The 26,886-nt window shown below is 49.4% G+C and overlaps 1 protein-coding gene across 1 annotated transcript; it reads right to left on the bottom strand.

Annotated features, from left to right (window-relative positions):
- Positions 1 to 72: 72 nt before the first annotated feature.
- On the bottom strand, positions 73 to 26,808 carry Copg1 (coat protein complex I subunit gamma 1). The gene is made up of 24 exons (XM_006995381.4): positions 25,841 to 26,808; positions 24,747 to 24,799; positions 24,152 to 24,232; positions 23,876 to 23,947; positions 23,638 to 23,717; positions 21,682 to 21,757; positions 21,396 to 21,488; positions 20,979 to 21,065; positions 19,782 to 19,939; positions 19,566 to 19,699; positions 17,957 to 18,024; positions 17,613 to 17,801; positions 15,483 to 15,578; positions 10,691 to 10,934; positions 9,751 to 9,826; positions 8,802 to 8,905; positions 7,916 to 8,041; positions 7,578 to 7,646; positions 5,714 to 5,856; positions 5,309 to 5,480; positions 4,638 to 4,735; positions 3,588 to 3,726; positions 3,020 to 3,118; positions 73 to 1,574 (listed from the first exon to the last, which is right to left on the bottom strand). The coding sequence occupies exons 1-24, from the start codon at positions 25,875 to 25,877 to the stop codon at positions 1,444 to 1,446; spliced, it is 2,625 nt and encodes an 874-aa protein (XP_006995443.1). The 5' UTR covers positions 25,878 to 26,808; the 3' UTR covers positions 73 to 1,443.
- Between the last annotated feature and the right edge of the window lie 78 nt (positions 26,809 to 26,886).

Here is a 26,886-nt window from a genome sequence, read left to right as displayed (position 1 = left end):
TTAACACCTGTGTGTGTGCCTTTAAATAAAACAAGAACACAGTTGTCTTCACAAAAGGAGGCGGAGACACAATTTCCTTCAGTGAGGTTTATTAGAATGGAATGGCCTCCAGGCTGTGATCAGGCAAGGGGGTGGGAGGGGAAGGCATTAGGCAGAAAGAATACAATTATGGAGGTCTAAGCAAGAGCGGGCATTAAAGGGAAGGACAGGCTTTCTTTAAAGCCTGGAGAGGCCCTCCACTAAGGGCTGGAAGGAAGGGGGGCAGGGGGCAAGCAAGAGCAGCGGCTCCAAGGCGTCCCTGGGAGAGGGATGGAGAGGTTGGGGACAAGGAATGTCTTCAGGGAGCAGCCTTCAGAGCACCTCCGTGAGCAGATTCCCCCAAACAAATGAGAAATCTGACTCTTTGCAACCCTTTAAGGGTGACAGGAACTTTCACATCACGTGATTCAGTTCAACACAACCAATCACATGGAGGAGCCATGACCATAAATCATGAGTTACTATTAGTCCACAGCAGACATTGTCTTAACTATGCTCAGGTGTGGCTGGTTCTCCTCATGTTATGGGATTGGCCTAAAGGTGCAGGCCTATGTTCTGACATGCGCATGTCTATGTGCATGGGCATGCTGCATACAAGTGCGCATGAGGAGATCGGAGGACAACTTGTGAGAAATGGTTTTCTCCTTCCACCACATGGGTAGTCAAGTCTTGGCCATCTCAGGAGCTCCCAGAGGAGGTCCACTCCTTAAAAAGTTCTGCTGTTTCCAATGGTTTAAAACCACCTGATTTGAGTTTAAAGCCCACGACCCTTGGGGCACACCCCAAGATTTTACTCCAGCCAAAAAAGAACACAGAGACTGCTCTTCCCACTCACAGACCGACCCAGAGCAGACACTCCGAACACCCCCCAATCCAGAGCTCATCAGGTAACACCCTGGGGAAGGACCTCAGCCCTGTGGAGATCTATCCATCTATAATGCCTGAAGAGGAGTGGCTCATCAGACCTGCTAGCTGGTCACTCAGCTCGCCTTTATCCCCATCCTAAGCTTGGCACTGGCACAGCCCCAAGGGGTGCCTGCATGCTCCACTTGGTGAAGGAGGCCTCGGGGAGAGTGGAGGCCCTGAGCACAAGCCTGCAGAAGAAGCAGTTCTAAGAAATACATGCTGACTTATTACAGGGGTAAGACAGTTTTTCTGGGGATAAATATTCGAGAAAGTCTGAACATTTTACTCATTTGTGATGTCTCCTAGTAGGTAGGATGAAAAAAAATCTACCCTAGCATTCCTGGGTGATAGGATGGAATTAAAAAAAAAAATCTGTATTGATTTGTGATTGTTTCTGAATACAGAGGTGTGGGGAAGGGTTTCCACTGGCTTCACGGGGAAGAAGCTACTTCAACGTAGTGTTGGAAAAGGCAGGAGTAGGCCTAGGTAGGCTGGACTTTAGCCCACTGATGCCAAGATGATGTCTACCGGCAGCTCCTCAGAGCTTCTGGCTGTCACCTGCATTGTCACTGTGTCCAAAAGCAGAAGTCGAGAGCGCACAAGGATGTCATGACCGCCCCGGAACACACCTGGAAGAAGAGAGAGGAAGTAGGAGGCTACATTAAGGGGGACCCATGTAGCAGCTGATCAAGGCAGCCCCTATGCAGAGGCCCAGTTGGGAGGGCTGGGCAAACCTCACTGCTTCTCGGAACTCTGGCACCCTTAACAACAAAGTATGGCAGTAAGAATGTTAACTATTTCAGGCTCCTGCCAGGCTCAAGTGAGCACAGATACGAAAGGCTTAAACCTCATGTCAGAGGCTCTCCCACAGTGGCTGAATCTGAGAGTGCTGATGAGGGGAAGAGCCCTAATAAGAAAAAAACCACAAAGCAGGGGTTTGACAGACCCAGGGGACTGAGTTGCCTCATCAAGGCCAGAGGGGTGAGCCTGGTGGCGGTGAGCTGTGAGCACGCACTGAAGCAGAACATCTTCCCAACCGTGTTTGTAAACATTCACCTCACCACCCCCCCCAAGAAAAAAAAACCCCAAGGTTGGGTGTGTCTCAATGGTAGAACACTTGCCTTGCCTAGCAGGCAAGAGGTTCTGGGTCTGATTATCAGCACTGGAGGGGGCAAAAAAAACCAAAACAAACAAACAAAAAAACCAGGTGTGTAGTTCATTGAAGCTGAGACAGGAGGATTACTTACAAGAACAAGAAATCTTGGGTTACACAGCAAGACTGCATCAAGAATCTGCCTAGCCTCAGTCCCGGAGTTTTCAATCCCCTCAATTACCAGCTCCATCTCCACAACTGTCTCAGATAAAATAATCTAGGGCCCTTTTTGAGTTAAACACGGATATCAAGTATTTACATATGAATTACACAAATAATTTGCATGCAAATACTCTAGGGGAGAGTGGGTACAGGTGTTCTGAGTGTGGGAAGACAGTGTTCATTATATGCCCTATTTAATTTTTGTATGTGTTTGAAAATTTCCAAGACAAAATGCTTAAATAGTCATTCTTTCATTTTGCTTTGCTTAGGTGTTTAAGCCTGTGGCCTTAAACTTACACAAAAGTTTCTCAAACGCTGAAATTACAGGGTAAGCTATCAGGCCAGGCCCCATACCCATTCTTCTTAGACGAAACAAAAACAAAAAACAACCAATAAAGTTGATCATTAGACAAAGGAGCATCAACAAGTTACTGGAGAAAGAAATATGAATGGAAGACACTTCATTCAAAATGCAAAAACTTACATTAAACTACACTGGGGGCTGGGGAGATGGCATTTGTATCCCCAATGTTAGATCTGCTGCTTTCAGAGACCAGCAGTCAGGGAGAAATGCTGAGCCATCAGGCCACACCCACTGCAGCCAATCTTACAGGAAAAAGGACAAGGCCCTGCCAGGACTACTGGAGCACAAGGGTGTGCTGGGGGTGTGTGTGGGGGGGGATGGATGGGGCAGACAAAGCCCAGCAGCATCCTCACCTGTAAAGCTACCCAGACCCTGGCACAGGAGATGTTTCTTACCAGCTAGCAGCAGCGTGTGAGTGTTCTTGTTTTCTGGTACTTTGTCTGACCTCTCACAAGGATGCATTCCCAAGAACTTCACAATATTGCCCACAGCCTCTGTAGGAAGAAACCCCAGCACTATTAAGTCTCGTGTCTGTGTGTGTGTGTGTGTGTGTGTGTGTGTGTGTGTGTGTGTGTATTTTGTTGGGTGCTAGTTAAATCCTGGCCTCATACATACTAAGTATGTACTTTCACTGGGCAGTGGTGACGCATGCCTTTAATCCCAGCGCTCAGAAGGCAGAGGCAGGCGGATCTCTGTGAGTTTGAGGCCAGCTTGGTCTACAGAGTGAGTTTCAGGAAAGGCTCAAAGCTACATAGAGAAACCCTGTCTCTTAAAAAAAAAGTATGCACTTTCCTGCTGAGCCACAAGGCCAGTGCCGAGTCTCGGCCACCACCACCACGCAGCATATGTGCTCTAGATATGGCCATGGGTTCTTGGTGGGAAGAGGGAGGCACAGAGCAGCTACAGTACAGCTGAAGGCCCTGAAAGGCAGCCAGGTCAGAGATGGTGTCTCCAGCATTGTACCTTCAAGTGTCTTGATGGTAGACAGGGTGAATGTTTCCTCCTTCTCAAACTCATCCCCGACCTCATCCCAGGCTGCTTCAAAGTTCACTTTCATGACTTTCTGGATGTGATCAGCCACAGTAACTTCTAGATCCTCCAGCTGGAGAAATGGGGATAGAAGTTAGACTCCAGGGAGAGACTTCCTGTTCCATTTCTAGGCCTCTGCTCTGAACTCATCCACTTTCTCTTTCTTCCTGCAGCTCACTTAGCAGGTATCTGCCAGCGCGGGAACATGGTGGGCTTCGGGACAGAACAAGTTATGTTGGGACCCATCCCAAGGTACTCAATGAAAGTGGTGCTCCTTCAACAGGCAGCAGCCATTTCTTCAGCCGATTCCGTACTGTAGCTCTATCTTCTAGGAACAACCTAGGCTGGACCCTATTATCACCTCAGCTGTGAACTTGACATTTAAGACTCCCATTCAGCCAGCCTGGACTGTGTCCACACGAAGGCTCCTCTGTCCATTCTTCTGACAGATCTTCACAGAAATCTGCTCTGGCAGGTGTTTACAGCGCATACAGCCACTACTGTGACAGCGGTACCTCAGCTCCAGCTCCCCAGAGAAGTCTGAAGGCACTTCCTGCCTCATTTTGGCTCAGGAATGGCCCTTCTCTACCACGGTTGTTACTCTAAAGGGTGAACATCAGCTGTCCTCTAGTGACTACGGGACGCTGTGGCTCAGCCGAGCAAATTTATCTAGAAAGCCATTTGACTACCGTGATTAAAGTCTTCATGCTTTCCTTTTGAGCCAGTTAGGAATTTATCCTAAGAAAATAATCAGAAATGCATGTAAAAGTGTGCATACATTTATATATATATATACCTGTGCACCACAGCCACGTAGTGCTTGCAGAGGCCGGAAGAGGCCATCAGATCCCCGGGAACTGCAGTTACAGACAGTTGTTATCTACTATGTGGACACTAGGAATTAAACTTGGGTCCTTTGAAAGAACACCAGTGCTTTTTTTAACCACTGAGCTATGGCTTCAGTCCCTGACACTATCCCCTTACCACATATTCATCCTCATAGCCTTCTTCATCAATCTCTCCAGTGTTGGGGTCACAGTCCTTAACGGTGAACTTCATCACACAGCTGAATGTGCATGCCACTGTGGGGAAGAAGGACTGGATGAAGACAAGCTCCTTCAGAGTCATGTGGACATGTCCTGCCCTTCAGGCAGCATTAGGAACAGCTAACATACCATCAACCCCAGCATGCTGGACCACCTCCTAGGACAAGAGCATCCAGTCCCAGGTCTAAAGACAAGACTAAAGAACCAGAGGCAATGCAGTGTGGCTCTGACCATGCCTCAATGGCAGGCTACTGTCCATCATAAAAAAAGCAGCTGGTCAGATCGCCGGAAAGATGAATTTGAGATGCGTGGGTGTTTGTGCGGGTCTTGGAGAGAGTGCGCATAATGAAAGAGTACCACGTTGTCTGAAGACCAAACAGGCTTTGATTCTAAACTCAATACAACCCACCTAACTCAGCCTCAGCTTCCTCAGCTATGAGCAGGAATAGGCAGGCCCTTTCCTGGAGTTGCTCTGAGAATGAAACAGGGTAATATTGGAAAGGAACTTGGGCCTGAGCAAGTCTCTTGTCGGAACCGAGGAGTTTCTGTGCCATCCTTGATGTACAACTCCCATGGAGCCTGGGTGGTATCTACAGAGAGCTAGCTCACCAGCTGTAGGGTCTTCCTTGGGCAGAGCCACTAGTGTGTAGCAGGTCCCAGGCTGGTTGTAGGGCAAGCTCCGGGCAGGCACATAGGAGAGTACTTCATATGCCTCAGTGGGCTCCATCTGCACTGTGACATTCTCCAGGGTCTGGTCATTGAGGGTGTTTGTGCAGTCAAACTGGATAAGGAGGAGTAGGGCTCAGATGTTGCTCTATGGGAAGAGGCAGGATATACCCCCCATCCCCAGCCCTCTGCCTGGTTGACATTCACAAGCTATAGAAGTCCTGGGCAAAGCGGGATGAGACACACCTGCTGGTGACAGGTACGGTCATCAAGCTGAGCCCCCAACCAACTCATGGTAAGCCCTGCAGGCCCCATCAGATCTGGGACTGCTCAGACCACTGTGCTTACCTGGAACACCAAGTGTTCTGAGAAGGTGTGTTTGGTGCAGCGGATGACATACTCAGTCTCTGACTCGGTGAGGGCCACAGGCTCAGGTGAGGACTTGAAGAGGGGTCCCAGCCCCTGGAACTCAGGCACTGCTGCTAACTGCTCTGAAATCCACAGGCCATAGTCACTTGGTTTCTGCATCTCCACACCAATCGTGTTGAACACCCAGGCCTCATACCCTCCTGAGAGGGAGGACCTGTGCATGTCCAGCTGGCTGCTAACTCTTCCTCAGGACACTTCTCAGCTCTGTCTGGTTCATGCTACATAACCCTCCAGGAAGATGCCTCTCTGTCTTATGCAAGACCTCTGAAGCAATTCACCAAGTCTGAGATCCTAATGTCCCATGCCTAATGCATCTGAAGACTTTTAGCTTTAGTCCATCAATGATTCATATTCTCTCTGTGGGTCTCTCTCTGTCTATCTGTCTGTCTATCTCTCTCTGAGACTGGAGGGGACAGCTGTTAGCCACCTGACACGAGTGTTAGGAACTGAACTTGGGTCCTCTGTAAGAACAGCATGTGCACTTAACTGCAGAGCTGGATGGAGATTAGGAAGCCTATGATGATGAAGTGTGTACTGTTAAAGTTACAAATTCAGGTGAAGGACAAATCCACTCTATGTACTGGACAGTTAAGACAGAAGGCCAATAATGAGCTACTTCTTTTTTGGAGGGTCTAACTCTGTAGCCCAGGCTAGCTTCAACTTTGTGATCCTGCCTCAGCTTGCTGTCTTGAGTGACAAGTGAGTGCTACTATGCTCAATGAAGAGCTACTTCAGAATGTTGCAGAAACACCAGACATGGTAGCACAGGCCTGTAATCCCAGTTACTCAGGAGGACAAAGCAGGAGGGGCCGGTTCAAGGCCTGCCTGTTGGACAGAGTGAATTCACGGCTAGCCTGGGTACCTCATTAAGATGTTGTCTCAACATAACAAAGATAACAAGAGCTGTAGTTCAGTGTTGGAACACTTATACCCAGCATGCTTGAGGCCCTAGGTTCAATCCCAGCACCAATAAATAAATAAATAAATAAATAAATAAATAAATAAATAAATAAATAAATAAATAAATAAATAAATAAATAAATAAATAAATAAATAAAACTTTTCCTCCAGAAAACTTTCATGTGGCCTGTGGGTAAGACTCCTCACTATGCACCATGGCCAGGTCCTAGCCCAGGGTCCCCATGACTCCACCAGGCTCATTCTGGTATTCCTCACAGGCTGGAAGCAGGTGAAGAGGCACATGGCAGGTGGCTGTGAAAGGTGTCCACCTCCAGCAGCTTCACCCCTGCTCTCTCCCCTTCTCTAAGGCAAGCTTGCTCCCTGCGGTCACTGGGCAGCTCTGTGCCTCACTGGGCTTGAGGAACAGATTCAGGACAAGATCTGGAGGAGGGCTGAGCTCGAGTTCCTTGACAACAATCTCTCGGTTTCAAAACCAGTGTTTTACCAGCAGACAAACTTTATAAGGTAACATGGACTGAACACCTAACGAATCAAAAACAAGCACCAATGTCCCTGAACTCTGGCTACACCCCGTCACACATCCCGGAAGCAAGGCCAGGAACACTCAGACGCAAACATGAAAGAAGGCCCAGTACTCTCAATCACCTGGCACGGACGAGAACCAAGAAAGTTCTTGCTCTCTTTAAGAAATGGGGCTGGGCTGAAGTGCAGAATCTCAAACACACCAAGCAGGCACTCTACCACTGAGGCACACACCCTCTGAAGTTCCTAATCTTAAACAGAGGGAGACCAGGTCCCGTGCGATGAGTGGCTGGCAGGCTCTGACGTCACATAACTTCTGAGCACACTGCCCATTACTTACCCTGGAAAATCTCCTGCCGAGTGGCTGCCACTTTCTCTGGCTGTTTGACGGTGGCGGTGGCGGTACTTTCTGCAAGAGCAAGCAGTGCTGGTGACCCAGAGCTCTAGTCCCAGGCAGCAGGGGCCGCTGACCCCATGTTATTCCTGGGACATTATAAATGCCAACTCTCCTGAGAGAGAAGCATGCAAGGAAAAGAGCAAGCTTGTCAGCATGGCTGTCCCCGTTGCCTGAAGCAAGAGGTGGCAGGGGCTACTCCCTCTTTACAGCACACCCACCCATCCTGGTCCATTCTGCAGCCAAGGGAGACACATGGGCCTTGGGGATGAGCAGGGCCTTACCTGGTCTCTGCTCTGCCATAGGGGTGGTGGCCAGAGGCACAGACTTGAGGTCAAATGGCTTTTCTGATGGTTCTAGTGTATACTGCTGCAGGGCTCTCTCCAGACCAGGGATAGACACGGTCAGACCTAAAGCCAGTGGAGAGGTCAATCTACCTGGCAGGCATGACAGATAGGCATGTCACACCTAGGGAGGACAGAGGCCTGGGTCCCCCGCTATGAATGCCAGATGTGCTGATGCTGAGAAAATCATGGAACCTCTGAGCCTTACTCCTCATCCTCCTTTCCTGAGGAAATATAAAGTGACTTAAAAAATTACTAAGACAATAGAAGTTTCCATTTTATTTACTGTTTTGTTTTGTCTGAGATGTCATTTTGCTATGGAGCCGAGGCTGACTTAGAACTCCCTATCCTCCAGCCTCAGCCTCCTTGGAGTACTGGGATAAGGCAGAAGCCATCATACCAGGCTTACATGTTTTTATTAATGAGTGTTTTGCACTCTGGACATTGAGCCAAGAAGACTGTCATAAATTCCAGGTCAACCTAAGCTATATAATGAGACACTATCTCAAAACAACAACAGTTTTGGACTGAGGATACAACACAATGGTGGAGACTTGCCAAGCATGTGTAAAGCCCTGGGTTCAAGCCAGAGTAACACACACAAAGAGAACTTTAATTTACTTGGCTATTTCCACTGACACGGGTTCAAGCCATGTGACCCTGGGGCTTCTGAGGTCATATCAATCCAAGAGGTTGCTATACAAGTCCAAAGAAGCATGTATGTTCTTGGATGTCTTGGCTCAGGGATGGCCTAACTGCCCTCAGGCACAGGAAGGACCAAAAGCTCCAAGAGGGGACTGGGTCCTGGGCAGGCAAGAAGACTTACCATTTAGTATATAACCTGCATTGAGGGCCTTCTGCTTCTGCTCCAGGACGTTCAGATAGAAGGTAGCTCTGTCTCTCACCTCATTGTCGTCATCCATCACACACCTGCAGGCAGGACACAAAGTACACCTGACTGAGCACAGCAAGGTGTCAAAGGGACCCTGCAGGGCTGTATGCGGGTGCTAAGGTGATGCAGAGCTCATAACGCTCAGCTGCCAAGAGTAGTCTCTTAGATGACAGCATGAAACATGAGGGGCTGATCAGCTCAGAAGCAGACAGCTCCCCAGTAAAGATCTCCCCCAGCAAACCAAAAGAGACAAAAACCGCCGGGCGGTGGTGGCGCACGCCTTTAATCCCAGCACTCGGGAGGCAGAGGCAGGCGGATCTTTGTGAGTTCGAGGCCAGCCTGGGCTACCAAGTGAGTTCCAGAAAAGGCGCAAAGCTACACAGAGAAACCCTGTCTCAAAAAACCAAAAAAAAAAAAAAAAGAGAGACAAAAACCAAAATTGACAAAACACCCAGAGGTGCCCATGAGCTCAGAGAAGACATGCTTATACCCTCCTCTGCACTCAGTAGGCACTAGGCACCACACACACACACACACACACACACACACACACACACACACACACACACACGGTGCATAAACATACATGCGGGCAAAAACTTCACACAAATGAGAAAAAATAATTAAATCTTTGCTGTGTATGGTGGCCCACACCTTTAATTCTAGCACGTGGGAGGCAGAGGCAGGTGGATCTCAGTGAGTTGGAGGCCAGCCTGGTCTACAGAGCAAGTTCCAAGATAGTCAGGGGCTACATAGAGAAACCTCACCTCAAAAAAAAGAAAAAAGGAAAGAAAAGAAAAGAAAAAGGTGGGGGTGGGGAAAGGACCCAAGGGAACACTGTTAACACACTGTTAAGCACTCTGGCTCCTGCCCCAAGACTCACCTTTTCAGCAACACCAAGATACTAGGTAACATCTCTTCGTTCTGGGCTCCGAACTTGGCCAGCGCACTCACTGCACCTAGTTCCAAGACCAAGACAAATATGATTCACCAACAGCCCCTCAGGCCCGGCTGCCCGAGAGCTGAGGGTGGCATTAATGCTCAGGGTGGGAACTCATGCCCAAGAGCTGGGGGGTGGCACCAATACACTCCTCGAGCAGCCCCTGAGCAGTCCTGGTGGATCCTGGTGCTACCCGGCCTCAACTTCCTCTTGCAGTTACTGGGGAAAGTGGGGAGAGAGAGCAGCAGCTTCTGCTCTAGGGCTCTACGGGTCAGTTTCAAGTGACAAAGGCCACAGACGCTAGCCACACTGTCAGGTCACTCACTGCAGAACAGCTTCAGCTGCAGCTAGGCCTGAACTAAAGTACAGGAGGAAATAAACCACCACTTAGTGAACAGCAACTGCTAAAAGAGGAAAATCTTCCTAAGAGGGGCGGAGAAGAAAGAAAATGGAAAAATCACATAAAATCAAGAACAAGATGATAGACTGCCAAATCACTGCCTCATACAAAAAGGTAAATTTTATGGTGTGTTTTATCTCAAGATGGTAAAGAAAAAAAAAAAAAAAAGATCAGATATGGCAGTGCATACTTGTGATTCCACAATGCAGAAGGCTGAAGCAGGAGGACTTCAAGTATGAGCCAGCCTGGCTCTATAACAAGGCCCTACCTCAAAAAAATAAAAAAGAGTAAAACACTCTAAGCACTAATATACAGTGAAACTTGAATAAAATTAAATTGTAGAATGTCATTTATCCAGATGACATATAGAGTCTTTCTGATAATAAAAAACAGCTCATGAGGCCCTGAGGGCTTAGGTCCCTTTGCCAGCAAATTCACTGCAAAAGAAGCCGGGAGCCCAGGATCACCCCAGCTCAGACCTACCTGCCCGAACTTCTTCATGCTCTAAGACCACGCGGTTATAGATAAAGCGAATGTACTTGGAGGGGTTGTTGGTTTTGGGCCCCTCCTGGCCCAACAAGTGCAGGATCCGGGTAGCCAGCACGGTGAACTCGCAGTCCTCAATGAACTCGCACAGGTGGGACAGTCCTGTCTCCTTGCTCTCCGAGTTCTCCTCAATGATGCTGATGATGCAGTCCACGATGGCGCGCTTATACTCAAAGCCACCCTGCAGAGGCAAATGTCTAGCTAAGCAAAGAGCTCACATCCTCTGGAGACCAGCTGAGGCCCAGATCCTAGGCTTCTGTCTCTTTGTAGGGTCAAACAAAGGCTTGGCCTGGAAGCTCACTGGGCCTCTAAGTCTAAGAACGGAAAGTTGAATGGGAACATTCTGGACTCCAATCTCCTGCTGAGAGAATGATACATTCTATTAGTGAACTGCCATGTGCTTTAGAGCTCATTAAGGAGCTGGCTTGGGAGGAAGCGCTGCTCCCTACCCCGACCCCGGCCTCAGACCCAAGCATGTTTTTGTCTTCCAAGACCCTTGTCCGGGGATGACTGTCACCTGCCCCATGAGAACACAAGGAGAATAGCAATACAGGCCAAGAGTGAACCAGGGAGTAAATCACTTAAGTAAAACCCTGCATCCCAGGCACTTTCCCAACGCCACAGACTCCCTACTGCTCATCTCACAGCAAAAACATCTGTGGTGGGAAGGGCTAACTGGAAGACTCACCTAGCAGGAGACAGTCTGCAGGGGACCCTCCGACAACAATGCCCTCACATGAACCCTTCCCCCCCCCCCCCCCCCCCCCCCCCCCGGCTCTCCCAGTCCCTCCCACAGGATGAAGTGAATGTCTACCTGCAGGCTGCTGTTCTCTTCCTTTATTCCTGCTGGCTATCTACCTAACAGACTCACTCACTTGAAGCCGAAAGTCTGACTATGGGAGATCATTCTCCACAGACACTGAGACATGAAAAAAGGCAGAATGGGTGGCACACCCCACGTGGAAAACAATAAGGTGGCACACCCCGTGTGGAAAACAATATGGTGGCACACCCCATGTGGAAAACAATATGGTCGTTCTTCACGGCATCAAGTACAGAATTATCATCTATTTCTGGGTATCAGCAACAGAACAGGTCTCTACACTCATGATCTCAGAAGTGCCTGTCAAAACAATGACAGCACAGAACAGCCTGAGTGTTCACAGACGGATGGACGGGTAAACAAAATGTAGTCTTTTCAACACAGAAAAAGAAGTGATACATGCTTTAATACACATGAAACCTGAGGACATTTATGAGTGAAATAGGGAGGCAGAAAAAGAAGAACACTTCATGATTCCCCTCAAGGTAACTGGATCAGTCAGGTTCATGGACAGAGGAATTGCAGGTGAGAGGCTACGAGAGGCGGATGGGGAGGCAGTGTTTAGCAGGTACAGTCTTGGCTGAAAACTCAAGAGCTGGGGCTGGAGAGGCTTAGCAGTTAGGAGCACTGTTCGTCCAGAGGACTCAGGTTTGATTCCCAGCACCCACATGCCGACTCATAACTATCCATAACTCCAGTTCCAGGGGATCTCATGCCCTCTTCTGACCTCTGAGGATGCCAACCATACACATGGTGTACATACATACATGCAGGCAAAACACTCACACATAAAATAAAATGAATAAATCTAACTAAAAAAAACTTAAACTGGGAGAAGGGTCCTGGAGAGATGGCTTAGTGGTTAAGAGCACCTGATGCTACTCTTCCAAAGGACTGGAGTTCAGTTCCCAGACACGGCACTTAGACATGCACATACACAGCCCACATAACTAAACACAAAATAAATATTTAAAAAAAATTAAAAACTAAAAAGGTTTGAGATGAGGTAGACACAGTTTTATAAGCCCGTAATTCCAACTCACGTGTACATACCCCAACATCCTCCATATATAAATAAAGTTAAATTTAAAAAAAAAAATCCCAGATCAAGGTAGGGTGTACGTGAGTAAAACAAGACCCTGATTTGATACCCAGCACTCATCCCACCCCAACTTTGTTTTCCGGACTGTGATGACACACGAATGTGCTGGATGGGCTGCCAGTGAGAAGGAAGTGCCATCCAGCCTGTGTGTGCTCATGAGCATACATCAGAGCATGTCGAAGTCAGAAGACACGTGAGGAAGTCAGTTTTCTCCTTCTGTCATGGCTCTTTCTGTTTTATGAGTTTTAGTGGTGGAACTCTGATCTCTGGCCATCAGGCATGGCGGCAAGTGCTTTTGCCCAACTCGCTGGCCGCTCACTTAACTTTTAAGGGACTCAGCCATTAGTGTGTCTGCCTCACAGGTTGTTCTAAAGAACAAAATTTGATCTGAAGCAGGCACGCTGCATGCCTGTAATTCCAGCACTCAAGATGCTGAGGCAGGACAATCTTAAATTTAAAGCCAGTCAGGACTACATCGTAAGAACTCATCTCAAGGGTGCTGTCCGCTCAGTGTGTGAGTCACGGGTCAGCAATGTACCCCGCACGACAAACCCGCAAATGCTACTTCAATCTCACTGCTGCAGCCACCCACTGGCTCCGACTGGTGACGGAGTCAGCAAGAGCAAGGCAAGTCCTCAAGTCCGAGTGCTGGGGCCTCTCAGTGGAGCCATTACATTGACTACTATGTAAAGCATGGAGCTTCAGGGAGGCAGCCGAAAGCTGAGGAGACAAAGCCTGGGCTTTTCCAGGGAGGAAAGCATGGGTTTCAGGGCCAGAGGCCCTAGTGTTTTCTTAGCTCTTCAGAATAACTCAGAAGGCAAGTCACTGCACTCAGGTCACTGACTAAGCCTCTGATTTGGTTTATTTTAGATGAGTCTAGTGTATCCCAGGCTAACCTCAAAATCACTATGTACCCAAGGACAACCTTGAGCTCCTGACCTCATTTCTACCTCTCAAGTGCTGGGATTGTAGGCATGTATCACCTACCCAGTTTATACAGTGCTGGAATCAAAATCAGGGTTTGTGCATACTAGGCATACATTCTACCAACCGAGCTACACCTCCAGTTCCCAGAATCCTCTTCCTGCTTGCTTTCTTTCTTTCTTTTTCTTTCTTTCTTTCTTTCTTTCTTTCTTTCTTTCTTTCTTTCTTTCTTTCTTTCTCTCTCTCTCTCTTTTTTTTTTTTTTTTGTGTGTGTGTGTGTGTGTGTGTGTGTGCAGGTACCCACTGATCTATAGAGACCAGCAGATGGTGTTGGATTCCCTGGAGCTGGAGTTATAGGTAGTTATGAACTGCTAAATGAGTCCAAACTTGGGTTCTCTGCAAGAATAGTATGTATTCTTAACTACTGAGCTCTCTTTCTCTCCGGTTCTTTTAAAACATAAACACACAATCATTCTGTGTGTATGTGTCATGTATCATGTGTGAGTGCAGGCCTATACATGCCACATCACAAACATGGAGGTCAGAGGACAACTTTCAGGAGTTGGTTCTCTGCTTCCACCATGGAACCCAGGGATTAAAATCAAGTCATCAGGTTGTGTGGTAAGCACTTCTAGCAGCTGAACCATCTCACTGGCCCCAGAGTCCTCATTCTTCAAATACTAGTGTCAAGGACCATCACGAGGATCGGGAGACCCCACACGCCACATACAGTCTCTAACACATTGAGATTGCAGCTGAAGGCTCTTAGGGCATTAATGCTTTCTCCTTACACTCTTGAGAAAGCCCAAGTAATCAATGCAAAAGCTGCTCCCCTGTTGGACCTTGGTATACACTGGACTGGGGCAAAGGGCTCCGTATATCTATGGGCCAAATCTGTTCCACTTTTTGTTTGTCTTTTGAAAAATTATTGTATATGTATGGGTATTTTGCCTGCAAGTATATCTGTGTATCACATGCAAGCTTGGTGCTTGTGGTATTCAGAAGAGGGCATCAGATCTCCTGGAACTGGAGTTACAGACAGTTGTGAGCTGCTATATGGGTGCTAGGAACTGAACCCAGGTCCTCTGGAAAAACAGCCAGAGTGGTCTTAACCACTGAGCCATTTCTCTAGCCCCCAATACATACTTGTTTCTGAGCCCATGAAAATAGCTGGTTTTGTTCAGACAAAAAAAACAAAAAACAAAACAAACAAGTCTAGAAGTGGCACATGCCTTTAATCCTAGCACTTGGGAGGCAGAGGCAGGAGGATCTTTGAGTTTGAGGCCAGCTTGGTTTACAGAGTGAGTTCCAAGGCAGCCAGGGTTACACAGAGAAACCCTGTCTTGAAAAACTAACCAAACAAACAACAGAAACAGAACTAGCCAGGCACAGTGGAACATGCCTTTAATTCCAGCACTCTGAAGGCAGAGACAGGCGAATCTCTGTTAGTTCAAGGCTAGCCTTATCTACATAGTCAGTTCCAGGACAGGAAGAGATAGGTAGAAACCTGTCTCAAAACAAAACACCCCAGAACCAATGCTATGTTTTAGCACCAGCTTTGCAAGAGCTCCTGGATGGCACTCGGCCATCTAAGCTTGACTTGCTAATAGGTTACACACATCCTCCTCTCTGCACAAGCACTGCCCTGGGGCGCCTGCTGGACTTGTTGCCATGCTGGTGAGTCACACATTACTCCTGTAATTATGAGCGGCGGCTGCTGCTGTATCAGCTGTGCATGGGAGCTTAAAGTGCAGCAGGTTCCAGGAAACCAGCTGTTTAACGGTGTGCTGAGCTTAATATCGAGAAACAGATTCTGGCAGCCAGGCACCAAAAGAGCTGAACCAAAAGAGCTGGCAGGACCCCAGGGGCCCGACTCTTACCTCTTCCCTTAGCATGGTGAACAGGAAGTTCATGAGCACGGCATGTTTTCGAGGATACTTCTGGCACAGGGCACTGATGGCCTGGACAACCACCACCTGTGGTAAAGAGACATGCATGAGTAGTAGCCCCTGACAATCCTGATGACTTGCTCACTAAATGCCATAGAGTCCCTCCTCAGGCAACACCATGCCCTGGGCCCAACACAAGAGCCAGAAACCAGGAGGAAAGCCACTCCATGATGGGGCACACAGTCCTGAGGTCACCCAGGGAAGGAAAACATGGCAGTCTCAATAGCACAAGTGAGGGTCTCTCTGTCCCCAACCCTGCCTGGCCTGCTTCCCCCCTGCCTTGCACATTTTCACCCAACATTCCGTTCTGTTCTCTTCTCGAGGTCTCTTTGGTACACTTATTTCTTCCCTCTGCTTTACCCTTTTTCTTTCTTTAAGTGGCTCATGTCTTCACATGGCTCTACATTAGCCCTCTTGCTTGATTCTAAGCCAGTTCATCTTCTGAGATACCAATCTTCTCAAACTCACCCTCCACTGTCTAGAATGGTTATTCTTGTGTGCAAATCTCACCGCACCATCAGCTGATATACCTTCATATAGCTCACAGGCACAGTAGTTTTCTGTCCACTTTTCACAACCCACACTCTGAATTTATCCTGCTGTATCAAAACTTGTTCCCGCCATTCTCTGCTCTGATGAAAACTCCCCAGCGACATATTTCATGACCCCATTTACATAACACTGAAATAATCTAACTATGGAAAATAAGAATAGATTAGTGACTATCAAGAATCAGGGATGAGGGGCTGGCAATGGAATGCACGAGCCCTGTCTAGTGAGGGTAAGTCTGACTGTGGCAGCAATTTTGAAAGGCATCACACGTGCACCTCATAACTGATGAACTCTGAGTAAGTGCTCTAGATTGTATAGTTGCTGGTTTCTTTGTTGACACTATACTACGACAATGCAGGATGTAGGCACTGGAGTTGAGAGAAACGCCCAGGACCTTTCCTCTTATTTATTTGCAAACTCCTGTGAATTATTTGAAAGTAAAAGTTTAAAAGTTACGCTGGGCATAGTGGCATACAACTTTAATCCCAGCACTCGGGAGGCAGAGCCAGGAGGATCTCTGTGAGTTCGAGACCAGCCTGGTCTACAAAGTGAGTTCCAGGAAAGGCGCAAAGCCTTTCCAGAGAAACCCTGTCTCAAAACAAAACAAAACAAAACAACAACAACAACAAAGACCCAAAATAAAACAAAAACCATACTACAAGCCAGATAGGGGGCCAGGCATCTGGAATCTCAAGCAGTGGGAGACAACAGAAACATGACTGCTCCAAGGTTGATGCTATCCTGGGTTCTAGTGAGTTCCGGGTCAGCCTGAGCTACAGAGAAAGACCCTGTCTAGAAAAAAAGGACAGCAAAAGGTAGGCAGGGTGATGGGTGACACACCCCAGCAATCCCAGTAGCAATGAAGGAGCTAACACAGGAGAATCTTGAGTGCAAGGCCAGCATGGGCTATATAGGGACAGCCTGTCTTGATTTAAAAAACAGAAAGAAAATAAATCCCAAACCACAACCTTTCCAAATGTCTATTTTAACAGTTAAAGCTATTACAAGCTGTAGATCTGCAGGGAACAGCCCAGACTGTGCTGACATCATCTCTTTCGCCATCCCCAAAGCATCTGGCCCAAGCTGGCCTGTCTCCTTGGGATTTTCCAAACACCCGCTCCTGCTCTTGTCCATGGCCCATTGCCTTCCTCATCCATGCCTCCCCAGCAGCTACTAGTGCACTGTCAGCTCCTCGCTGCATCTCGGGCTGTGGCTTGTCTACATGTGTGATCATTTCTTAAAGCGTATCTTTCCCAATAGAGGGCGTCTGTCCCATCCATTGCTGTCCCCTTCTCCTGAAATTCCAGGACAGATAGCAAGAACTCAATAAAAACTCCAAGAATCAATAAACAAACCCCTTCCTGGCCTAAAAAGTACTGATCTTAAGGTTCCAAGGGACAGAGGACCAAAGACCTGAAGCAGGTCTGTATACCCCAGCCAGTGGCGTAGACAGAGGGTTCAGAACATCTCCTTATCTTGGGGACTGCAGGCTGTGAGGGCACTTGATACCTTGAACTCATCTGAGATCTCCGACATGAAGGAAGAGATCTGCTTCATGAGGCGGTCAATGCTGCTCTCACTGCCCGTCTTGAGGAGGGTGGTGATGGCCAATGTGGCGATGCTCCGGTTTGAGTCTGTGACCAGGTTTTCCAGATCCAGATTGCAGGCGGTCACTGCCGATGGGTGCTTCATGGCCACCTGCAGAGGGACTCAATTCTGTCATTTCACCTACAGGTAGGCCTGGCCAGAGGTCCTTCGGGGACCATGTCTACTCCGCTCCCAGCCCATTCAGAGGGAGGAGACCTACTCTCAGCTAGTCCAGCCCCGCCCCCTCCTCTCCACCCGACTCTTACCTTATTGAGGGTGCGGACAGCCGCATAGCGAAGAGCGGCCTTGGGCGAGCTACAGAAAAGCTGGAGCACTGCAGGGAGAGACACATGTGTCAGGCTGTCCTCGATGCCACGCAGTGGAATACTTCGGGCCCGGGGAGCAGCATGGGATCAAAGGCGAACGAGCTCTCAGGCCTGTCGTACGCAGAGGCCAGCGGAACTGCCTTGTCCTGAACCTTGTCAGTGAGGGCCCCGTGTCAATGGTTGACACGTACGAAGCACCTGCCATGTGCTAGGCTTTCGCTGAGTGGGTGACATGACTGTCTGAGTCTCCCAACTCCCAGGGAACAGCAGCAGAGCAACTCAAATGACTTTTAGTTACCATCCACCTGGCAAGAGCAGGGTTCAAGTCAAGGGCTGTCCAGGCACTTAGCACCTCTCTCCTTCCACGCTCACAGCACCCAGGGGAACATCCCTCAGTACCAAGCTGGCGAGCTGAGTCCTCCCTCAAGGACCAAGTTTATTCTCTCTGGGACAGGGCCAAAGAATTGAGCCCTGCGGCATAGATCAGGGACCAAAACATTTCCTAACCCTGGCCCCCCGAAGCTCACAGCTGAAGTCTGTGTTCCAGCCTGGTCTTGGATGGGACTGTATTCTGGACTGTCCGAGTTCCTTTCTCTACCACTTAGCTTTTACTCTCTTGTCGCTTGTTTGGAACTAACATTTTTCTTAAAGTAAGATAACTTATCTTCTAAAACCTCTGTGTCTTTCGTTACTCTGGAAATATGGGGATATCACAGGAGTTGTTAGTCAGTGAGTGAATACACCTGTTCATTTGTTTGTTTCCAAGGAGGGAGACCGCTATTCCAAACTGGAACCCCATCTTTCCCCCAGGTTTATACCACCACCGTGGGGAACTCTAGAAAAAGCCCAACCATTCCAGCCCTCCTGTCACACTCCTTTGCCCTTGGGCTGGTCCTGGTTCGGTGTGCATCCCTCTCTCCGACTCCTGGGATCCAACACAAACCCTTTTTGAGCTCTCAACGGTCACTGTTCTGCACCAGCCCCTCGGCTCTTTACGTCCTGGGTGCATGTTCTCTACTCCCCCGCTAACAGCAGCATAGGGCGGGTGGACAAGGCACTGACCTGAAGGCCAGAGCAGAAACAACACAAAGCTGCTGGGTTCTTGGCAACCCACACTTCGTCCATGCTAGCGTCTCATACTGGGCCGGATGGCTGTTACAGATCCCGCCTTTACTACCCCCAGCAAAGAGGGCTGTTCATGTTTTAGAAGGGAAGCGAGGCCTGGGAGGAAGGTCAGAGGACAGGGGCATGCCTACCTGCTGAGAGCAGTACAGTGAGTCCAGCCGTGAGCTTCAGGGCCACCCCAGAAGGCTATTGGGCTTTATAGGTCCTGAGCCCCACCCCAATTTCTTCCTCTGGAGCCAGCTACCTATCAGTGCTAGTATGGACCACACTTGTCTCCTCAGCACTGAGATGGAACTGAAAACAGCCCACCTCAAAAGCAATGCCTGTGATACCCCTAGATCCTGGTCTGTCTGAAGTCAACCTCTGGCTCAGGGCCTGTGCCCAGCAGGCCAACTCTGCGGCAGGGAAGGGGACGTAGGGAGACCTGACACTGCGGGGGCCAGCTCTTTGGCACTGCAACCGGGCAGGTTGACGATGGCCGAGGCAGCTTCGTACACCACCATCTCGTGCTTGTTACGCAGGCAGCTCTCGATGAAGTCAAACAGCGGGCTGTCTCGGCTACAAAAGACAGAGCGGTGACAGGTGGGGGACAACCCAGCGATGCAGGGGACCCCATCAGCTGGCAGACCAGCGCTCTCACCTGCCATCCTCTTCCTCCAGCTGCTTGCTGGCCACTCGGATCATCATGCAGTAGGCAAAGGGGGACTTCAGGCCGTGCCGGGTGAACTTACTGATCATCTTACTCACGGCCAGACGGTCGTTCTTCCGCACGTGGTACAGAAGTCCCAGTGCATGGTACTACAGGACAGGGGCAGCACAAGAAACAAGTACACAAGGTCAGGTCCACCGCTGTGGAGCACTGAGGCCACCGTATGTCTCTGGCTTACCCTTCTTATTTCAAGGAAAGTACAGCAATCACTTCCACACAGAGGGCTGCAGTAACTTCCCCAAGTACTCTGCAAAACCCGCTCCAGCATAATGCTCAACACTCCACATACACAATGTTCTCATTTGCACCAGTTTTGGCAAGGACCCTGCAGGCACCCTGACTATGTGGGGTAAGACACCTGAACTGAATGAGCTGCCCCAGAGAGCTGGGGGCAAGACCTGAGTGTGGTCCTGTGGGACATAAGACACAAACCCTTCTAACACCCAGAGGACTGGCCTGCTTGTTCCTGCTTATCTGTCCCACTCATGGCCAAGCTGGCTCTGGAGAAACCCAGGGATGACACTTGTAGAGATGTAAGGTACCAAGGTCACTTCTGTTTTCTGTTCACTCTTAGTCAAGTGGCATTTGAGGGCTAAGGTATGGCAGGTATATGTGCTTTCCATGTGGGTGTCTCTGACCCTTAGAGATGTGCTGATGGGTCACTGCTGACCCCAAAGGCAGGATCCACACGAGTGAAGAGAATGACAATCACTGAAGGACAGGGACAAAGCAGCCTTTCCCATCCCTCATTATGTGTGTTTCTCATTTAGGTCTCACTCTTCCAACTCTCCAAAGAAACTGAGATTCGGAGGGAGGCATTACCAGGTTGGGTTACTGAGGAAAGTTTCTCCGATGGAAACGGCACGTCACCAATGGTCTGGACGGCCACTGGCCTACCAGCCAGGTGGGCGGTGATGGTCTACATTCCAAAGCACTCTCATCTGCCTTTCAATGCAGCCCAGTGAGAAACCCTTTCCAAACGCCCTGTGCTTCTCCAGCCGTTTCTCCCCATCTCCCCACACCCAGTGACACAAGGATGAAAGCCTGTCCTGGCCAGAGGCCACCAGCACTTGTGGAGCGTAGACAGTGACAGCGTGCGATGCACCTACTTGTCAGCATCTTCCTCACCTGTACCATGATGTTATCACTGGACGCCGCCTCCTGGGCTTCATTCACCCAGCGCTTGACCACATCAAAGCTGCATTTCAGCAGATGCTGTGGGCAGTGGAACTTGTTAAGGGTCAAAAGGAAGGGTGCCCTTGTCACACCCCTGTCCCCTCTCAGAAGCAGTCAGGGCCTCCTCGCTGTCCTGATCCCAAGACCATGGACAGACAGCACAGCTGCCTCCTTCATTCTCTCCGCCTGGCAGATTTCCTGCCCGATCCCAGTCCAAACAATCTGCCATCTGGGGGGAGTGGGGTGTCAAAGCCACTCCCCCCAGCTCTTCCCAATGGACCCAGAGTTTCTGCTTCTCTTCTAACAAGACTCTCAGACATTTTATTCTACCTTCAACCCACCCCTGCAGGCCCAGTCACAGCTACGTACCAGGGAAGACACCAGGGCAGAGCTGGAGACACTGGGCACCTTGTCCACAATGGCTTGTTTCATGTAGCGCTCCACAGCCTGCAGCATGGTGCTCTGCACGGGAGGAGGAGAGCTCAGACGTGGAAGCAGCGGGGTGTAGAGCAAAGCCAACACCTTCAGAAGCTCTAAGAGCCACGCCCACCCCATCCCTCCACCCGATTCCGAGAGCTGCAGACACCCAGGGGTATGCTTGGGACGAGGCCTCCCTGGAGAGCCTGGGAAGCAGGCCGAGGGTGGAGGAACTCACGTCAGTGATCTGGCAGAGGGCTCGCACAGCAGGACCACGGTAATTATCTTCTTTCCCAGTCATGTCTTTCGTCAGGCTGCCAGGGAAGGGAGGCACTGTGACCCCAGGCCATCCTCTCCTCTAGTCTATACCATGCTTGCCTGCTTACCACACCAGCCTCCTAACTACCGTTCCCTGTTCTTACCCCTCCAAGCTAAGCTCTAACCCAAACAGCAGCTCCAGGCAGGCACAGAACTCACAACGGAGCTGGGAATGGGGGTGGCACACACTTGTAATCCCAGCACTCCCAAGTACAGGCAGTAGGGTCACCATGACCTCAAGGCTTCCTAAAGCATCCAACTGAGCAGCTTTCTCAGTGAGCTGTTCTCTCCTCTCAGGCCTTTTCACATGGACTTACTCCTTCAGAATCCAGACCATTCTGGAGGCCTTTTCTGGTCCAAAGTCAACTGGTGTCCTTCTGTTCTGCTTTCAGTCTGGCTGCCTGGCTATTTGCTTTAAATCCTGAGGCTGCAGAGGCTATGTTCTGTATAGGTTTCCTCTAAGATGGAAACATTCTATCCTTCAGAGAAGCTTCTTAAGCAGGAGTAAACAACTCAAAATAACTTCAGGAAGTCCCTAAAACCGACCAGATTCACTAGGCCCCACTCTGCCATAGTAAGGAATAAAAGCGGAGCTTTCCTCAGACCAAGAGCTGAGTGGCATAAGACTGAGAGCAGGGAAGCTGCCTGGAAGAAGCAGAAACTCGCCAAACTGCCCGGAAGAGGTTTAGACCAACTGAGGCACCGGGATGAGACACTCTCCAACCAACTGAACTGCCTACAGGCTGTGCAGTGTTCTCTAGGTTTCCAGCTTTGTGAGCTGTTACCCATGTTGGGGTGGGCTTTGGTGATGCATCTGTCTGAGTCATTTCTGCTCCTGTAAGAGACCCTCACCCACATTACTGTAAGCAACTCCAATAAAACTCACTGGTTCACCAAACTGGACTTTGGTGGTATCTGTACTTTGGTTTGTTGTGGGTTCCCTATCTGAGGTGAGTAGACGTGTGTGTTGTGTCTCCCCAGGAACAGCTCTGTCACACAACATCATGGCTTTCCTGTTTGCTACAATACTCCCAGAACCACACGTGGATTGATATGCATTCAGTATCATTTTTCTAAAAAAATTTTAGTATTTTTATTAGTTTTAGTAATGTGTAGGTACCTATGTCTGCATGTGTTTGTGTAATGAGTGCAGGTGCCCTCCAGCACATCAGATTCCTCTGCAGCTGGAGTTACAGATGGTTTAAGCCTCCTGATGTGGGTGCTAGGAACCAAACTCGGGTCCTCTGGAAAGGCAAGCAAATGCTCTTAACCACTGATCCATCTCTCCAGCTCCAGTAAACAGCCTCATAATGCACCTGAGTATGACTGTACGGACCCCTCCTTACATTGCAGTGTCAAGAAGAAATAAGAAAACTGGGCCTCGGGCTTTGTTATTGCATTTTGTTCTTTGTTTTGTTTTCTTTGAGATATTTTGCTATGTAGCCCAGGTGGTTCAAACTAGCAGCAATCCTCCTGTTTCTGCCAAGTGCTGAAAGCACAAGTGTGCACGATCATGTCCAGCTTTAACTCTCAGTTCTCAAGGACATTTGTACTGGTGACATCTGTCCCTAAATTACTCAGCCTAATGCAGACACTAGTACTTGGCAAACAGACTCCTTCATAAACTCCTTGCACTCTGTTTTTCTTTTCCTTAGCACTCCCTGAAGACTTTCTGAAAGTTCCACGCTGGCTGTGTGGTCTAAGGAGGAGGAAGGGAAGCGGGGACAGAAAAGTGAGAAGGAAACACACAGTCTAGAAGCTGGCGTGGGGTGGGTGGGCCTAGGAGGAAAGGGCACTGGCCATATGCCCGAAGTTGCTGCTCCTGTTGCCTCTGTCAATGTATCCCCTCAAGGAGCCATCCCTGCCCAAGACTTGCCTGCTGGTAACAATGATGACATCCTCTGCAATGCAAGACATCTCCTTGATGGTCAAGTAGCACATGCGCCGGAGTGTGGGCTGAAAAGATACGGAGAAAGCCCCGTCAATGCTGTTCAGTGAGAGAGGGCCAGAGCCAGGAGAAGCCTGCCACTGAAGGCAGTCCATGCTGATGGGTAGTCCTCCCCACCACTGTCACAGGTCTCTGTCTCTAGAGAAGCAGAGGTTGATGTACTTACATCATTGGACTGAAAGAGCTTGGTCATGGCAAAGAAAGCCTCGGTTGCTTCTGTGGTCCCCAGGTGCTCCCCCTGTGGTAATCATAAAAGAAGCCTCAGTACTGGACAGGAGGTCAGCCAGGACAGACCTTCCGAGCCTGCAGAGGGACTCCAGGCAACAAATGAGAGCTGGAAACTCAGAGGACCCAGGACTGGATCCTTCATTCCAACCACAGAGTTGTCAGAGGGGTATCCCACCCCCACCCTCCGTATTCCCTGCCACCCTCATCTCATTACCTGGTTTATTAGGTAAAGGATCTTGGTGAGGATGTGGGCACATTTCCGAGGGTTGATAGGAGTTTCATTAAAGACCCGAGCCTGTGAAGAAGTAACTGTTATCTCAAATCAGTACACTTCCCTTCCATGGCTAACCCTGAGTTCATGAGGGGCCTGGAGAACCACAGGGTGTGTATTAACAACTCATTAGTACAGATAAATGTAATCTCAAATGGTAAGTTGTTTTTCTTCCTTTCTTTCTTAATTTATTATTTTATGTTCACTGGTGTTTTGCCTGCATGGATATCTGTGTGAGGGTGTCAGAAGCCCTGGAACTGGAGTTACAAACAGGTGTGAGCTGCCATGTGGGTGCTGGGAATGGAACCCAAGTCATCTGGAAGAACAGACAGTGTTCTTAACCACTGAGCCATCTCTCCAGCCCCAAGTTTATTTGTCTTAACTCATCTACTAACCATACCTGCAGTCTTTGTTTGCGCTGCCCTAGTGACTACCGATACTTAGCAAATATAATGAACAACCAGCACTCTATATATGTTAGTATTCTGACAGCATTGCCAGTATTCCTGACCGGACAGACAGGTGTGGTGGAACTTGCCTCTTGGAGTACTGCACTCTTCTCCAGGTGCTGGAGGGGGTTGGAGCCTCCACCTACAGTGAACAGAGAACACTGATTACAGGTTGTAATCCTGAACTAATTTTTTCCCTTCTTTTTCTTTCTTGAGACAGAGCCTCATGCTGGCCTTGAACTTGGAATGTAGCAGAGAACCATCGTGAGCTTCTGATCTTCCTGCCTCCACCTCCTGGTTTACGTGGTGCTGTGGATCAAACACAGGGCTTCATGCATGCTAGGCAAGCACTCTGCCAACTGAGTTACATTTCCAAACCGTGACCCTAAATATCAAGACACTGCCCAACACAGGGAAGGGGAAGAAGTCTCTGTCATCTACCAGTGGCAGTCAAGGCTCTATCTACTCTCTGTCTATAAATCCTGTTATGGGAACTCCCCTCTTCCCCAGACCATTTGCTAAGAGCCACCCGGCACCGTTTCTGTACCTCTCACGGTGCCACATTTTGCATTCATTCATGTAACCAGAACTTGAGTCTATGTGCCAGTGACAACCAACACTAACCAACCTGAGACTTGAGTTTCCCCAACAGCAGATGTTACATTTCTCATTAATTATGTGTGTTATTACCTGGTTGCTGTCTGGTCCCTCCACTATGTGATCATTCTAATATTCCTACTGCAGGCAGTGAGTGTCCCAATGGTTTTAGCTACGGCACTGATGTTCAATATATGTAGTTTATTGAATGAATGAAACAGTCAGGGTTCTTAGCTGCAGGACTGGTTACGCCCAGATTGGCTGGTACCAACTCAGCTCTGGCAAACACCAAGAGGACGGATGTTAATACAAGGGAGCATAACCTGGGCCCCTCCTCTGATAAGATGGGGAAACTGAGGCCCAGAGCGGCGCGTGACCCGCACAAGGTCACACAGCAATCCTGGCCGGAGCTGGCGGGTGCTAACAGCATGTCCCCTCCGAGGACAGCTACGGACCTGCGCACAAGCCCCTGCCTCTTTCGGGCCTCGACTCTGGTTCTGACACGGGCCCGGAAGAAGGGAGCCCAGGAAGGTCCTAGGAATCTGCGCGAGGATCTGGCCTCCCCAGGCTTTCAAGGGTCCCTCACCCGACTCCTCGTCCTTCTTGTCGAATTTCTTCAACATGGTGCCAGCGGAAGCTCCACGCAGCAGTGAGATGCTCAGAGTAGCGGTGTGAGCAGCTTCTCCCAGGGGCTTCCGTACTCCCGCCCGCCACGTCGCCCTGGGCGCTGCGCTGTGGACGGCGCCTGCGCACTCTGTGCTTTGCGCCTGCGCACAACCGCGCCCACCGTACTTTCTGCTCCCGGACACGGAGACAACCGAGACCTAGGTGAGTGGAGGAGGGCGGAAGGGGAGGGCTGAGAACGCTGATAAAAAGGGCGTGGCTTGGCGCTGGGGGGCGGGGCCCTGGACCTGAAGTTGTCTCGCCTCTGCGCCCCCGTGTGTTCCTGCCGTTTGCAGTTTCTCCTGGCTAAATTTAAAGGGCGTTCTGACGTGAGAATTGCAGCAGAGCACGCCCTCGGCCCTGTTATTGTGTATTGTCTTTTTTCGGAAGCCTCACTAACTGCTCCTCATTGTCAGTTCCTCTCCTGTTTTTCCATTCTTTCTGAGTCACCGTCCAGCATCTTGTATTTTTAATGTCTTGCTTTATTGATTTTCATGCACTGCCGTGGATGTTGTTCCTAGTAGTTGCTCAGTAAGTTCTTGTTGAGTGAATTAATGCATGGAATTGCTCTCAAATTCACATCTGCCCCGTCCTGTGCAGACTTTGCTGCATTTGGTTAGCTGTGGGAGGATCAGCATCACCTTGCTGCTGCCTTTGGAGTGTTTAACTGCTTCTTCCTGTGTGCTCAGGGGAACTGGATTGAAACGAAGGTCCACACGGCTCCACGATGGAAACACAGGTCATAGACAGCGTTGGGTTGGCAGAGTACAGCGACTGGCAGAGACTGAGGCTGGGTGCTGCATCTGGCCCCAAGGTGAAATTATCCAACATTAACAGACCAGTAACCTGTTTACCATCTTTAATCCAGACCTCACTCCTTATCTAGAGGAAAGCACCTGAAAAAATAAAATTGTTCGGTGCTGCGGTTTGATAAAGGAAATTATGGCACATCCGCATCCTTTAGAATGT

Source organism: Peromyscus maniculatus, chromosome 3 (genome assembly GCF_049852395.1).
Source record: "Peromyscus maniculatus bairdii isolate BWxNUB_F1_BW_parent chromosome 3, HU_Pman_BW_mat_3.1, whole genome shotgun sequence".
Lineage (NCBI taxonomy): Eukaryota > Metazoa > Chordata > Mammalia > Rodentia > Cricetidae > Peromyscus > Peromyscus maniculatus.
Note: the sequence above shows the minus strand (reverse complement) of the source record. Positions and strands in the feature narration are given on the sequence as shown.

Bases quoted from the DNA above. Each gene is read 5' to 3' on its own strand.
- Copg1 (XM_006995381.4), bottom strand. From the start codon at position 25,877: ATGTTGAAGAAATTCGACAAGAAGGACGAGGAGTCGG. The intron at 17,802-17,956 runs GTAAGAGTCGGG...GTCCCTCTGCAG, and splicing joins CTGTCCGCACCCTCAATAAG to GTGGCCATGAAGCACCCATC. The intron at 3,727-4,637 runs GTAAGGGGATAG...CCATTTCTCCAG, and splicing joins GCTATGAGGATGAATATGTG to CTGGAGGATCTAGAAGTTAC.